The sequence below is a fragment of the Tasmannia lanceolata genome, unplaced genomic scaffold (genome assembly GCF_043159265.1).
Source record: "Tasmannia lanceolata isolate RefF3 unplaced genomic scaffold, GAP_Taslan_0.1 ptg000011l, whole genome shotgun sequence".
Classification (NCBI taxonomy): Eukaryota; Viridiplantae; Streptophyta; class Magnoliopsida; order Canellales; family Winteraceae; genus Tasmannia; species Tasmannia lanceolata.
In genome coordinates, this window is record NW_027518688.1 from 27,705,621 (window position 1) to 27,722,110 (window position 16,490).

Consider the following 16,490-nt stretch of genomic DNA (forward strand, 5'->3'; position numbering starts at 1 on the left):
GGGATTATTTAGCCACCTCCACCTTCTCCACTATCACCGGTTTATTCAAAATTCATGTCATGGGGTGGGATTTCTGTTTCCATTTCTTCTGACTCTATTCTCTCTCTCTTTGGTCATTGCCCTCATCGTTGTGGGATTAATGAATTATGAATCCACATCTTCTCTTATTTCCAACATCTGGTAAAGATTGTCCTCTCCCTTGTAATGTTTTTCTGAGAATTTATATGATGGGTGGCCGTGAAAACACGTGACGTCTAAAAAAGTAGGTACGGCCCACTTTTTTTTATGATCCAAACCGTTGTTTGGGCACAACGTAAATAGGTTGTGCCCCAAAAATCATTTCCATATGATGATCCTAACCCTCCGATCTGAACTGATCTGAATATGGAGATTTCCAAAAATCATTTATGGAATCTTCTACAGATGAACGGTTTGGATCATAAAAAAAAGTGAGCCGTACCTAGTTTTTTTAGGCTTCACGTGTTTTCACGGCCACCCATCCTATAAATTATCTGTTTTTCTTAATATGTACTGGGGGGTTTTGATAAATTCTCATATGTAGTTCATGTATGTTATATGTATGGCATTGAAAGGCATTGAAATGTAGCGCCTCGTTCTAAGCCCAGTGAAAGGCCTGATGCCCTTGTCTCTTCTAAATGTAAGCCTAAGTTTCTTTGACTTTTCATCAACGGTCTAAATTTACCTCTTATCTACGATTTTATCCAAATGGTCCAACAAATTTTACCTGCTCTTGTTAGTTGATGCAACATATTTGTAAATCTAGATGAGCTGTTTCATTACGTTTTCTATTCAACTCTTGTTGCTTTAGTTTTTTACTCTCTTCTATTCCTATTACTTATTAATACATGTTACTCTCAATGTTATCAGTAAATGATTCACATAATAGCCCAAAAGTTCCTACTTAAGATTTTCACTAATAAAATGCAGTCCATAGTAAAGGACAATTTCAGCATTTTTTCGAATGATTTTCTTGTAATTGTTGACGAGTATGGGATTCTTTATCAGCATATGTTTTCTTAACTTTTTGTTGTAATGGAGTGCTCAATGAAATTTTCTTTTGGGTCTTTAGCTGAAACTTGGTAGATCGCTTGGGAATGGGGTCTCTCTCAGTGTTTTTCTTAAGAGAATGGATGTTCTAATCCACCATGATCCTTTACAATCCATTTTTGATTTTCTTTTAGCACATTATTATAGTGGTTCGAATCCACTCAGTTAGTTATTATGACCATAATTTTTATGGTTATGTCTCTTGTAGTCTGTTTTTCAAGAGATGCATGGATAAACCTTGTGTAGTTTGATCAGTTAGTTATTGGTCAGATGGATGGGGCTCTCTTTGTCGTAAATGCTGTGCACCCTAGCTGTCATGAAATCTCTGGTGGAGTTCCTTTAGCAAATTTCTTTCTATTGAGCAAGTAAAAGATAAAATTTGTCTACTGTTCCTTCGGCAAATCTTATGTACAAATAATTGTTATCAGGGCCTCTCTTGGCATACAAAACATCATTGCCTAGTGTTCTGTAGAGGTATCATAGGATCCCCTGAATAACTTCTAAAGCGTGTGGTCCGAGGATAGTACATAAATATGCTAACCATATTCACAGCAAAAGCAATGTAGAGCCAGTGATGATGAGATAAATAAGCTTTCCAACAAGTCCTTGATGGATTGCTGCATCAATGAGGGGCTCTCCCTGTTGATCGTCCAACCTATCATTCAAGGTTCCATGGTAGTTTTGCTCTCAACTTATCAGTCTCCTGTAGCAATCTAGCACATATTTCCTTTGAGATATGAAGATGATAAACTTTAGATTTGGCAAATTCATTCCAAGAAACTATTTGAGAGGGCCTATAGCTTTAATGACAAATGTCTGCCCAAAGTATTTTTTGGATCTTGTATAGCCTTGCTGTCATTACCTGTGATGACTATATCATCCGCATACACCGCTAAGATTGTGGTGCCACTATTGAGGGTGCTTAAGAATGAAGAAGAAGAAATTAACCAAGAACACAACCAAGAGAAGAAGGAAACAGGAGCAGTGCTCAACCAAATTGATATTGTTGAGAGTGGGTGTATTTCATACCCGCTTATGTGGGGGTATTGCTGTCATTTCTATGTAACCTTGTTCCCAATAATATATAATATAATTTTCGTGTGGGAGAGAATAACACAACTCTCTCTCATATCTTCTCCATCTTCTCTTCTCCTCTTCCTCTCATCTCTCTCATGGAAGACAGGATACCACTAACATGATATCAGAGCAAAGGTTAGTGGCATCTCCATCACGCCCCACGCCCTTCTCTTTCTCTTATTTTTTTTTTCTTTCCTCTTAGTTTTTAATCACCCTAACCCTAACCCTAACCCTAACTCTAACCGCCCACCCCATCTAGCCTTCTCCTTTAGTATTTCTCCACCATTATCATTACCGCCCCTCCCACAACCCTTATTCTTCTATTTATTCAACCAAACCCTAATTGCATTGTTAACTTACCAACTTCTCTAAAAGCTTAAGCTGTTGGAGAAAGGCGTTATTTATCTTTTATACTTTAACACTCCTCCGTACGTGTGGCCTACTTGGCAAACACATGACACCCGTGGTTCCACCTTGGGTCGACCATCGCATGTGGATTTTGGCTCTGATACCATATTAACTTACCAACTTCTCCAAAAGCTTAAGCTGTTGGAGAAAGGCATTATTTATCTTTTATACTTTAACAGGCATAACCCATTCCCTTTCCCTTTTAGGTTTTTCAGGCCCCAACCCTAATCGCGTCCCCCAAAATCTCACCCTACCATTGTCGCCCACTCTCTAACCATCCATTCTTGGTTCTCTTATCACACAAAACCTAACCTTAGCCTCATAATCTTTCTAAAACACTCCCTAATACCCTGTTCCTTTTGGGTTTTTCTAACCCTAATTCTCATCGTAACCTTATTCCTTGATTTTTCTTCCTTAACCCTAATAGCCTCTACCCTAACCTATCCTACCTTTGCCGCACCCTCCCAATCTCATTTTTCCGTTACTTTTCTCCCATTAAACCCTCATCCTATCACCTAAACTCACTCCATCAGTCCCTAAATCCCATTTAGTTCGTTTATAACCCTTGATATTCATATTTTAGACACTCATCCTTCCTCTTGTATCACTCCGATGTTGGTTCCGGGGTAATGTTTAGTGTTTTTCTTGTATCAGTGATGCACTTGTGAGCCATTATTGTTTCTTTTTATCCCGGAACCATGTGTTGATGCGTGAGCGTATGTTAGTGACTTCATCGGTGCTTTGTTCATCTTTTGATGGTGATTGATTGTTAGTAAGGCTTGAGGTTATGGTATTGTTGGTATTAGTGGCAGTTGGGTGATTTTGGTTGCCTCATTGACTGTGTTGTTGGTAGTTGATATGTTGGTGGTGAAGTACTTCATCTGTTGGTGTTTATTGGCAGTGACTTGTTCTAGGAGATCTATTAGCATCTCCCTAGTTGATAGTGTGGGTGATTGGTAGTTGTTGGTGCCTTAGTGCTGTTGATGAGTTGCTGTTGGTTTATGATTAGCCGTGGATAACAATTAGGGATTTGTTATGGTCTTCATTGTTGATCGATTTGTGGTTGGTGGTGATTGGTCATTGGTATTTCCTTGATTAGTGGTTGTTTTCGTGGTGGACATTCAGTACGACTACTCCTGTCTCATTCAGTACGGTTGCTGTTCTTCTACGACCCTCCCTATGGTTCCGATGACCTCTATATCAAATTAAATGGTACGAATTATCCTGTGTGGTCTCAATGTTCGGATTTACATTCGTGCACAGGGGAAAACTTCTTATCTTACATCGTCTCTACTGTTGTGTGAGAGCAAGGAATATGTTCAGTGGTGTCAGGACTCTCGAGGATGCTCACATTCAGACTCATGTTTCATAGCACTGGCTGAGATTCAGGGGGAGGCTGTGGTGTAGTGATGTAGAGCGCGATCCGCGGAAGCGATCTAGATCTGTATTTTTTTTTTTTTAAATTTTGGAAAAGATAGGGATCTTGATCTTACTTCGGGCGTGGGGACACTCGGGATCGGATCAAGCACAGAATCATTGGTAATAACCCTTGCATGCAACAAGAGATGACGATGACGAGAGAAATTGAAACAAAACTACATTCAATAGCTTGCAATTTCAATTTCTTAGGAAAAACAGGAAAAGAGAAAATTTCTCTCCCAAATTTCAAATCATCATAAAGCCCCCAAAAGAGAAGAAACATGGGCTTATATAATGCCCTATATGGTAAAAAGACTTAAACACCCTTCTCTAAAGTAAAAATGACTAAAATGCCTTGTCACTTGAAAAATGACCAAACTACCCCTACATAAACCAAAAGACATAAAAGGGCATCCACAAACACCAAACTGACAAAGGCCACGCTACGACACACTACTAGAACACAATAAACCAAGTCTCACGAGCAAACATAAGCCGGTGTAGAGATTCCCCGGGGATGCTCCTGCATCAAACTCCCCTTCTTGAAAGAACTCGACCTCGAGTTCCCCACCAGCCAGCCAAATAGTAAGATCCTCCAGGGTCAAAGACATAAATGACCCATGCTCTATTTAGGACAATACTCCCATGGTAATCATCTATGCGCTCAAATGCTCGTGGCGCATGTAAGTGTGCCCGGATATACATGCCCGTCAAGAATGCAAGAACCATCAAAGAAGAATCACAAAATTGCATATCTCTCCTAAGTAGTAGAGAAGCTGGAAATACCACAAAATACTGTTCCTGGACTATCGCAATAGTTGTGAGTAGCACCAACCCCAGGTTGAGCTCTGTAGGATTATCCTCAACAAAATAATCCTCTAAGGCATCCACTGAAATGTCCTCGGGCTCATCTGAATCAATCTCAACTAGTGCTATGGCCTCCTGCTCAATATGCTCAACAAGCCTCTCTGTGTCAGAAAAATCATTCTGACAATCATCCCAAACATCGTCTGATGTACTAGAATCCACTGTGTCGGCAAGAAACCTGCTGATCTGCTCAATTGGCTCATCAATAGGATATCCATTTACCATAAGCTCTGGCTCATTTGTCTCAAGTAATGTCTCATCAGTAAGCACTCTACCCTCTAATTCTGGATGCTCATCTGCCTGCTCTGTCACTATATCCTCATGTGGCTCAACCAGTGCATCTGTGTCATGTGATGAGACCAACATATCTGTCTCAACAGTGAAAATATCAAACCCAACCTCTGTCTCTGAAATAGGCTCTATAAGAAGCTCTAACTCAACATCAATATCGGCCTCAGCATGAACCGGCTCTCCATTAGTGTCTGCAATGCTGCTAGTGTCAAGCTCATGACCAACATCATCTAGCTCTGAAATGATGGTCTTAGTAACCTCTCCTGACTGGCCATGTAAACCCTCAATATCATTCATAACCTCTCCCTCCCCTTCTTGTTCGCTAGCCTCATCATCGGCCTCTAGGGGTGGAGAAGGAGATATATGTGGATGTCGCTCGAGTCTCTACAACTGCATGGTGAGGGAATCAAGATTATCTTTCTGTTTATGGCGAGCCTCTTGTTCTCGGCGATGCTGGGCCAAGAACTTTTCCCATCGGTCCTCTTTGGCTCTCTCCTCATCACATCGCCGTCGATACTCTGTTGAGCATAAATCTTCAACAAGCGACCACGGACATGCTCCCATCGGCGGAATGGAGGTTTGCCCAAGTCAAAGCGCTCCCTTTCTATGAGCATCCACATAGACTCTGCACTTAGTCTGACAGTCTCTCTGGCAAGCCGTAATGTCTCACGATGGTTGAACCCATAGTATCTGTGATATGCATCGAGTGCGTTGGCCCAAATCATACATTCTGTCTCAACGTCACCATAGCCATAAATGTGAGGAACAAATGGTGGTGCCATAGATGACATTGTGAACAACTCAGCTCGTCAGTATCTGCAGATATCAACAAAACTGTGTCCAGTAGGAATGTGGCTGAAGTTTATGCATTGAAACAATTCACAACAGCTGTGTCTACTAAAGATTGCAAACACACTGGTTGTATGGATGACTTGCTGCCCTGAATTTGCAGTCGAGGTAGTGGCAAAATAAAGGAGAACTCTCTCACTAATGACTAGAGCAAAAATTCAATATGTCGGAGTCCAAACTGAAACTGATCTGTAGCACTGACTGCAACTGATCTTCAGCTTGGTTGCAAATACTACCGCATGTACACTGAACTGACTGAATATTCTTCCCAACTTGTGTCAAAATTGATCTGGTCGAACAGTGTTGAATTTCAAGAGATCATTGTTTGAACAAACTTCGTATAGGAAGTTCTAGACTATATTGGTAGCAGCTCACTGTGATAGGGTCTTAATTCTTTGCAATTTTCAACTGTAACTGTGACCCAACTCCATCAAATTTCAGCAACTTTCTTCTAGTCAGTAACTAGCTAGGCATACACACCTTTGCATCTTGTAGCTGCACCCAAATACTTGTAGGTACAGGTTTAATACATCTTGAAGTTGCCTACTCTAGATGGGTTAGTGGCTTTTTCCAGCACTTCAACTCTTTTCAAATACAGGGGATCTTCACCAATGTCGTCAAACACAAGCAGATGCTTCAACGAGCTTCTCACAAACCTTCAAGGAAGTCAATATGATCAGAAAAAAAAATGTTTGCTCAATTCAGCCAAGATGACACATACAATGACAGAAGATGGCTCTCATGAACATTTCTTCATACAGTTGTTGTGCTTGTTCCAAAAACCTTGAGCGTATATTGAAATTCAAGGTCCAAGATAGCAGAAAACTATTTGTAATTTCTTATTAGAGCGGGATCTAGATCTGTATTTTTTTTTTAAATTTTGGAAAAGATAGGGATCTTGATATTACTTCGGGCGTGGGGACACTCGGGATCGGATCAAGCACGGAATCATCGGCAATAACCCTTGCATGCAACAAGAGATGACGAGGATGAGAGCAATTGAAACAAAACTACATTCAATAGCTTGCAATTTCAATTTCTTAGGAAAAACAGGAAAAGAGAAAATTTCTCTCCCAAATTTCAAATCATCAAAAAGCCCCCAAAAGAGAAGAAACATGGGCTTATATAAACAGAGCCTTTCAGTGTAAGCATGTCTGGAATATCGCCCATGGCACGAATACTCCTTGGAATGCTTGGTTCAATGCCAAATATGTGCGAAACAGAAATTTCTGGCTGATAAAAATGCCATCAAAGCCCTCTTGGGCTGCCAGAAGCATTTTCAAAGCTCGGGACCAAGTCAAGCAGAACATCTGCTACTCCATTGGAGATGGTTATACGGTTAATTTCTGGCATCAGCCTTGGGTGCCAAATGGGATCCTTAACCTCTCATCTTTTGGATCGGTTATTAATTTCATTCCTTTAAATGCTTCCGTTAAGGATGTGGTCCATGATGGGCATTGGGAATCAATTTTCAGAGAACCTCATCTTAAAGAGCTGAAGGAAATTGTGTCGTCTGTCATTTTCTCAACCGACAACAAAGACTGTCATTTGGAAACCCACAAATGATTGGCTTTTCAGTATAAAAAGTGCCTGGAATGCTCTGAGGATTCAGCATCAACAAGTTGACTGGGAATCTTCAGTTTGGTTTCATGGTAACATCCCTTGGCACAGCTTTATCGTGTGGCAAGCAATTCAAAACAAGCTCTGCACAAAAGATAGGCTCCCTTTTCTGAACTTTGCAAGTGATTTGAGATGCCCTTTATGCCGTTCGGATCAAGAAACCAGGGATCATATGTTTTTCTCGTGTTCCTTCTCTGCGTGGATCTGGAGATCCATTGTATGGCGAATTTCCAACAGAAGAAAGCAACTGAGATCGCTGATGGAAGAGGAGAGCTGGATCAGAAACAACTTCAAAGGAAATCATCAGGTTGCTATCACTGCAAAAATAGCTTTTGGAGTGACCATTTACCATATATGGCTGGAAAGAAATCAAAGGCTTTTTGAAGGGAAGAATTCGCATAAGCAAGATACCCTCCGCATCATCCTTCATACCATTCGAAGCCGTGTCCTGCATCTCAACCTGCTAAATAATTCCTCCTCTTCTTGTGCTAAAATAGCTGAAAACTTCAACCTCCCAGTTTTCAACATTGAAAGAGTTCCCAAATCTTGCCGATGGATCCCTCCTGACCCTCCTTTCCTCAAGCTTAATTTTGATGCTTCGCTCTCTGTTGGAGAAGCCTCCATGGGAGGAATTATCCGAAATCAGTTTGGAGAATCCCTCGGCTGTTACTCTCTTGTCGCGATTCCAGCTTCTATCCATGAACTAGAATTGGAAGCTATTTTTCATGGCATCCTCCTCGCAGTTCAACTGAACGCCAAGCATTTATGGATTGAATCTGACTCTACAAATGCGGTCCAGGTGATCAAGGGTCTTCAGAAATGCCCTTGGAGAAAGATTGGTACTCTTTGTTCCATCAGAACCACCCTTCAGAAATTTGAATCCTGGAAAATTTCGCATGTGTGGAGGGAGGCAAACATGGCTGCTGACATTTTGTCTAAATGTGATTACCATGTCAAGGGTGTTTCAATCCTTCCTAATTTTAGGTCCCCTTCTCTAAATGTTGTAATTGTTTCCGATGCGTTGGGAACTATTTATGAAAGATTGTAACCTTCTTATTTTCTATTAATATATCTGGGGTTCGCCTAACCCCAGCTTACCTACAAAAAAAAAACATGGGCTTATATAATGCCCTACATGGTAAAAAGACTTAAACACCCTTCTCTAAAGTAAAAATGACTAAAATGCCTTATCACTTGAAAAATGACCAAACTACCCCTACATAAATCAAAAGACATAAAAGGGCATGCACAAACACCAAAATGACAAAGACCACCCTACCACACACTACTAACCATGACTAAGAACACAGTAAACCAAGTCTCACGAGCAAACATAAGCCGGTGTAGAGATTCCCTAGGGATGCTCCTGCATCATGTAGGTGGCCATGGATCTCGTTACTGTACTCACTGTGGTCTGGAGGGCCATACTTTTGATTTCTGCTACTATCTACATCCGGAGTTACGACCCTCCCGTGTTGCTCATCACATTTCTGGTACCACTACAGTTAGCTCCTCTTCAGCCCCTCTACCGCCTACTTCTTCCGATACTCTGGTTGTTTCGCGAGCTGAGTATGAGGCTTTCTAGCAGTCACAGGATAGAGGAAAACAGGTCACTGCCACACTCGCCACGGAAGGTATCAACCCATCCTGCTCTCTCTGTTGTTCCAGCTCATGGCTTATTGACTGGAGCCTCACATCATATGACTGGTAACAGTAGCCTCTTTAGTCCCTTTGAACCTACTACATTTACATCGGTCACTCTGGCTAATGGGGCGATGTGCCCTATTTCTGGTACAGGGGACACTTCACTAAACCCTCACTTGTCTCTTTCATCATGTTTCGTGTTCCTAGTTTCCCTTGTAACTTACTTTCTGTTAGTCAGCTTACTCGCTATCTTAAATGTTCTATAACATTCTTTCCCTCATGTTGTACTTTTCAGGATCTATCAATTGGGAGGAGGATTGGTTCGGCCCATGAGGTGGACAGACTCTACTACTTTGACAGTGACACTCCGCCTACTGCGTTGCGTACTTCGGTTGACTCATTCATGTGGCACTGTCGCATTGGTCACCCTCCAGCGGATCGTTTGCAGCACTCTCTAGTTGTGTCCATTTCAGTTAGTCATTTTCATTGTCAGTCTTGTCAGCATGGAAAACACCATCGTATTTTCTTTTTGTCGCGGTCAGTTAGTCATATCTCTAGTCCATTTGAGCTAGTTCATTCTGATATTTGGGGTCCCTGTAGAAATCCATACATATATATTTGGGTATCGTTATTTTATTGTATTTGTGGACGACCTAAGCAATTAATCTATAGATTTAGACTAAAGGATATTTCTGTAATTTTAAAGATATGAAATTTTGGGGTTATACTGCTGTCCATATTATAGTTATGATCTAGAAAATGTTAAAGGAATTAAATCTAGGGTATAGGAGGGGGTTTTGATAGTAGGTTTAGGCTAGGGATCTCAAAAACTAGTTTTAGGGCTTAAAAAGGTTGAAAATCTCAACTACGCTCAAAAGGGGTTTAGCGTAAGGGATCTTGAGTGTTTTAGCTGAGGTTTAATCACAAAATCAATCCCTCAAAATCTTAGATTGAGATCTCGAAGAACAAATAAGATATATGGATTTTTTTCCCATCTTTAGGGTTCAAAACACAAGAAACTGAAAAGATTGATGTACTAACCTTGTTGTGTAGATTTGATAGAGAAAGAGAGTAGAGAAAAAGAGAGAAGATGAGAAGGATGGTTCCAAACCATCAAGAAGAAGAGAGAAGAAGAAAACCCAAATTTCTAGCTTCAAGCAAAACGCCAATTCTATTCAATATTCAAAAGTCCCTTACATTGCTTTCATAAAGTGTATTTATAAGAAAAGAAACCCTAGAAGATAACTTAAGACCTAAGCAATCAATCTCAACAATTCATCTAATCCAAATTAAACTAAATAAAGTTAAAAACTTACCTAAAATAGCAATCCTGTAATAGACCTATACCACTTCCTAAAAACACCAATAACTTGCTCGAATCACATCCAAATCGTGTGATCTTGAGCTCATTAGATAGGTAATTGAAAAACCTTTCTAATAATACAAAAAACATGCCAAATATATGAGATTTGATGCCTAAAAAGTAGGCTACAAATAAAATGACAAAAAATAGAAGATAAATAATAAAAAAAGGACGCCAATGTCTTTGGTTCATGCTACAGTCTCCACCATCAGTCTCGTCCACGTCTGCGCTTGTAAACCTTGAATTCTTTCGCATTGTTGATGTCCCCATCACACAACTTACTAGACTTACTTAAAGGAACACAACTTACTAGCATGATTACCAATTATTATTTTCTACATTAATGAAATGAAATGCAAATAATAACATATGTCTATTTTTTTTGTTCCGACCATTTCAATCGAATTTCAGAAATTTCAGTTGATTTTCAGTCAAAATTTTGGGGAAATAGTGACGTGAAAAGAAATCATGTAGATTTTGTTTCGGTGGGGATGGAAATGAAAATAGTTCGGTCATTTTGCAGCAAAGTAACCATATGTTCAGTCTCCCCTTTAAAGACCCCAACTATATGTCGATACTACATAAAGTTATGAGGTATTGTTGATCCCTGCCGATCTGACATTCCATGCACTTCTTTATTGACTTTACCAATGTTTTGAAAATCAGAATCGAATCGTTAATCGTAATAGGGGTTGAACCATATCGGATCGTAAATAGAATCGTAAATCGTAAGATTCATTCAGAAATATATAATAAAAAATGGGAAAAGTGTTTGTGAGCTAGAGCTAGTATAAGCTTATATGAGCTAGAGCTCACAAACACAGGGGGCCCACATTCTTTGGATGATCCAAAGCATTCATTTGATAGGCCCTCATATAGATAGGGTGTGCCCAAAAAATCAGGTCATAGGATCATCCTAACCCTTTCATTTGTGGAGGTTAAAAATGGGCAGATTTATGGAGGTTTATACCCGTCCATTTAACCTCCACAAATGGAAGGGTTAGGATGATCCTATGAAGCTGATTTTTTAGGCACACCGTATCTATATGAGGGCCTATTAAATGAATGCTTTGGATCATCCAAACAATGTGGGCTCCCTGTATTTGTGAGCTCTAACTCATATAAGCTTATAGGAGCTCTAGCTCACAAACACTGTTCCCATAAAACTTCATTTTCAAAAAAAATAAAAAATATAAACAAATTAAAGAATAATAAAAGCCAATTATTCATTTTTCATCCAAATTCATTAATTCGAATGGAAACTACAATGATTAGTCCAAGGAAGCAGGATTCTTCCCTGGGAGTGGGGAACCTCGATTCCTGAATTTTCGATTCCGAAACGAGAATCTTCTCGAATCCCCAAAAACTGGGAATCCCGGTTCGGATTCGCCGGAACCCGATTCCCACTTTTGGGAATCGCGGTTTATGATTCCCCGGAAACCCGATTCCTACTTTTGGGAACCGCAATTTAATGTTATGTGAAACGCGATTTCCCGGCGATTCCTTAGAGATTCCCTGGCGATGCCCAACTCCCCGACGATTCCCCGACAATTCCCCGGTGACTCCCTGACGACTTCACGATTCCCGCTTTCGACCATCCCAGGAGCCTTCGATTCCCGCTTTGGCAACCTTGGATTAGTCATTCAATATCATAATACGAATTGTTTGCTAACAAGCTTGACACATTGTAATCATCTATTTCTCATCCAAACCCATGCATATTAGATAATAATCTTAAAAATAAAAAAAGACACAAGATCATATCAATTATCAAAGTCTCGGACATCAAATGACAAATATCAATCATAAAAGACTGGAGTCTTCGGTGTTGTCCTCATTATAGTCGTCTGTCACCTCGATGTAAGTAATGCCCTCAAGAACATGCAATGCGATTGACTGGTTCGGTTCGTTCGAACTTCTACTCCTCTTTCTCCTTCCTTCTAATAAGAGGGATTTTGAAGGCTTCTTGTAATGTAGAAAGGAATTGAGGTCTTTCGAAAGAAAGTTCTATTATTTTATACAGAACTTAATTTGGATAAATCGCATAAATCATACGATCTAAGATCGAATCGTAAGATTCGTACACATTAAGATTCAATCATGGGATTCAAATCGTTATGCATGAGATTTGGTTTGAATCGTAAAATCGAATCGTAAATCGTAAATTTTTTAAAATAGTGGACTTTACTATTCTATACATGCACGACAACACTTGTCACTAGATGTTTGATGTGATTGAGCCATTAGGGATGGTTTTGTTGCTCATGTGATGGTTTCTAAGTTTGTATATGTGCTTGTTCTAGCAATTCCCAAAGTTTCATCTTAAAATTTCATCATTTGCATATGTTTTTTTTTAAGATTAAATTTTTTTATCATTTGCATATGTTCCCATAAGCTTCCGTGATTTTAGAAGATTTCCACCTAAACTGAAATGTTTGTGTTTTCGTGCCGATTGAAATCAAAATTTAAAACCTTGCTTACCAGACACAACTTACTAGACTTAATTAATGCCACCCAACCTACCAGACGCTAGTTAATGAAACTCAACTTACTAGACCACATAATGAAATACAACTTACTAGGACCAATAAATGATAGGGGTGCAACTAGGGTCGGGTTGAGGCCAAGCCGAACCCAACCTGTGGAACCATTTACTCAACCCGAACTTGACCCAACCCGAGTTCCAACCTGATGAGGTTCAACCTTACTCGATCCGAGGAACCCTTTTTTCCAACCCGAACCTGACCTGAGTTTTAAGCTTACTAAAAAAATGATAAAAAATGTCAGGTTTCACTCGGGTTGGGTTGCCCAAGCCCTCAACCCTCAACCGACCCGAACTCAATCCGGGTAGGGAAAACTCAACCCGAACCCAACCCGAAGGATACCCAACCCAACCCGATTTTGTTTTGGTTGAACCCGAGGTTTATTGTTATCGTTTGATGGCGCGATGATGGTAGTAAAGCCCACTGATCCTGGAAGCCCTATTATGTAAGGGTGGCATTTTGAATCTCTTCCAACTCTTCCTTTGCATATGGATCTTTTGTGTGTTTTTTTTTCTAGGAACCGGAACTGTCAAGAGGCTACAATTTGTGATCGGAAGATGTAGCCCCCTATGAAATGAGGTAGTTGTAGACAACCCTTCCAAGCATCCATTACAAAATAACCAAAGCCACATATGCGTGGCATGGCTGCCAAGTTGGCACTGCATCATCACCTCCGGGTGAGAAAGAACTTGCCCACGAGTTCTCATCAAACTCTCCATGATAGGTTGTCAAGTCTTGAACATTGAAAGTTGAGTGAGTGTCGATATTTGGAGGGAGCTCAATCTTGTATGCATTATCGTTGATGTTCTTGAGAATTTGACATGGACCGATCTTCTCATGCTTGTTATAGGAATCAGAGGAAAATCATTCTTTCCTCAAATAAACCCACACAAGATCACCTTCATTGAAGATTTTTGTTTTGCAATGAGTATACTTCTTGGTACTTTCTTCAAAATACTTCTTCACTTCATGAATTCTTGTCATGGCGGTAGCAAAATCGTCCGCCTTCTTCTTAGACAGTGATGGATTAGGAATGGGTGCAAGATCAAGATAGTGTTTTGGAGCTATTCCATAGATCACCTCAAATAGGCTCTTACCGGTAGAATGATTCACCACATAATTATAAGAAAGCTCTGCTTGAGAAAGCACCATATCCCATTGCTTAGGCTTCTTTGCCGCCAAACTCCCAAGTAAATTTCCCAAGGTTCGATTTGCCACTTCGGTTTGTCCATCAGTTTGAGGGTGATAGGCATTACTATAGAGCAAGCTAGTACCAATCTTTTTCCACAAACACCTCCAAAAATGACTAAGGAATTTAGTATCCCTATCTGAAACAATGGACTTGGAAATACCATGATGCTTAACCACCTCCTTGAAATAAAGACTAGCAACACAGGAAGCATTCATAGTCTTGTAAGGAATAAAATGAGCCATTTTAGAAGCGACCAACAACTACAAAAATATAATGTTCTTGGCAAACCAACCACAAAATCCATACTAACATCTTCTCATGGAGAATTAGGATGTCCCTTGCATGTTTGGCATAATCGGCACCTCTTCACATAACGGGTCACATCTCGGTAAATGGTAGGCCAAAAATATTTCATTTTCAATAGCAAAACAGTTTTGTCTCTTCCAAAATGTTCTCCTGAACCTCCCGAATGTAGCTCTTTAATAGCATACTCTCTAAGGGCATTTTGGAATGCAAAGGCGAATCCCCTTAAAAGTGAAAATCATCTTGGAGAAGATAATCTTTATTATGCCCTTATTTGCAAAGCGTCCAAATTTCACTGAAGTCTTCATCATTGGCCAGGGAAGGAGTGGAGAAAATAGGTCTGGAGTTGTATGATTTCTTTCCTCTGTGATGTGTACTTTTTGTTGTTTTGGCCCCTTTTTTCTTTTCTTGATTTAGCTTTATCTATATCTTTTGGTACGGCCCACTTGGTCGTCCCTTATTAATGAAATCTGCAACCATTCCAAAAAAAAAAAAACAATGGCTTTTAAATCTTCCAACATTATATAAGAACACCATTATAAGTCATCAGTCCTTGGTTGTATGGAGATCATCTTTATTTTTAAGAAATTTATGCTTATTTTCGGTACCAACATTCACGTCACGTTGAATGGCTGTTTTTTATGGAACTGTTAATGGTGGATTTGCTTTTTGAATCAGCTGCCAGAGTTCTTCTCAAGGGACAGCTCCTTAATGATAAAAGAAATATTTGGGGTGGCAGAGTGAGCCTTCCCAACCTTCTTTTTATATTAATATATGATAGGCTATTCTCTCCTATATTCCACCTTGTTGATGTTTTTTCGTTTGCACTGTCTGTTCCTGGTGATGTGGATTCACTTCAGGAGATGGTTGACACTTGAGACTCGAAGAACCAAGTGGCAGTTCAGACTTGAAGAAACCACATGACAAGGCATGATCCACAACTTGAGACACTTCAAGGTGCCTAGGAGCTGAAAGTCAGATACAGAGACGAGTTTGAAGAGTGATATGGGATTTAATCCTTTTTTTTTTTTGAGAAAATATGGGATTTAATCCTGCTGAGTGCTGAGTTTGAATCCTCTCCCTAGTCCATTAGGGGGTAAATGTAGGCAACAATCGTTATCCTATTTGTATTTTGAAATGAGAAAGAAATTTTGGAAAGTGTCTGTTACTGTGATGTGCATTTGCTTGCCTGATTTTATTCAGCTGAATCACAAAGAGAAGGGGAAGTATGAAATAAAGCTTCTAATGGAAGTCTTCTCCTGGAAGTAATGAAACCAGTTTAGTATGTACCATGTTTTCTTGATTCGTGTTTCCTTATCAGTTGTCTTCTGAGAAAATTCATGCAGTTGTTTAGGTAAGACAACTGAAAAAGGGAGGTAAGGTTGCAGGAATGTTATTCACAGGGTGGCAACACTCTCCATCAGTGTCACGTGGGTTGGGCTGGATAGCCTTGGAGGACCGGTTCATTTGTGAACATTCTAGTCCTAGGCTTGCCCTTGATTTTTCAAGTCCTCTAAATCTTGCTTCTATTTGGGCTGCTCTGGCATTGCTTCCAAACTGGTTCCACATCATAGGTTACGGTTTTACTGCAGGATTGTGCGTAAAATTTGTGAAGACCTAATGATGTAAAATGTGCATGGGCCAGGTTGGATTGTCTAGCTTATCAATTGTGGTGGGCTCAGCATGAGCTCAGTAACTGAAGTCCACTGCTGGGATTTGTTTAGCCTTAAAACTTTTATGATGGGTTAGCAAAGCCCATTATTTTATGACAAGTGAATGGAAGGCGCCACTGTGGTGAGTTTGGCCGACAACAATGTCTGGTGCCGACGCCACATGGCTATCAGAG

General features: G+C 40.0%; 1 protein-coding gene across 4 annotated transcripts; it reads left to right on the top strand.

The window, feature by feature from the left end:
- The first annotated feature begins 46 nt into the window (after positions 1-46).
- LOC143886900 (uncharacterized) lies at positions 47-15,818 on the top strand. 4 transcript variants are annotated; one of them, XR_013253945.1, is made up of 4 exons: positions 47-180; positions 9,539-9,780; positions 15,323-15,384; positions 15,505-15,818. XR_013253945.1 is itself a non-coding variant. In XM_077391070.1 (4 exons), exons 1-3 carry the CDS (start codon positions 8,985-8,987, stop codon positions 15,354-15,356), a joined length of 525 nt encoding a protein of 174 aa, XP_077247185.1. In that variant the 5' UTR covers positions 2,760-8,984; the 3' UTR covers positions 15,357-15,384; positions 15,505-15,818. The 4 variants fall into 4 exon arrangements, 3 of the variants coding, with proteins under 3 accessions (XP_077247185.1, XP_077247187.1, XP_077247184.1); XM_077391070.1 differs by lacking the exon at positions 47-180 and adding an exon at positions 2,760-9,233; XM_077391072.1 differs by lacking the exon at positions 47-180 and adding an exon at positions 2,760-9,233 and having other exon boundaries at positions 9,539-9,731.
- Positions 15,819-16,490: the final 672 nt, after the last annotated feature.

Bases quoted from the DNA above. Each gene is read 5' to 3' on its own strand.
- LOC143886900 (XM_077391069.1), top strand. From the start codon at position 8,985: ATGGATCTCGTTACTGTACTCACTGTGGTCTGGAGGGCCATACTTTTG. The intron at 9,234-9,538 runs GTATCAACCCAT...TGTACTTTTCAG, and splicing joins TGCCACACTCGCCACGGAAG to GATCTATCAATTGGGAGGAG. The intron at 15,385-15,504 runs GTGAGCCTTCCC...GATTCACTTCAG, and splicing joins GAAATATTTGGGGTGGCAGA to GAGATGGTTGACACTTGAGA.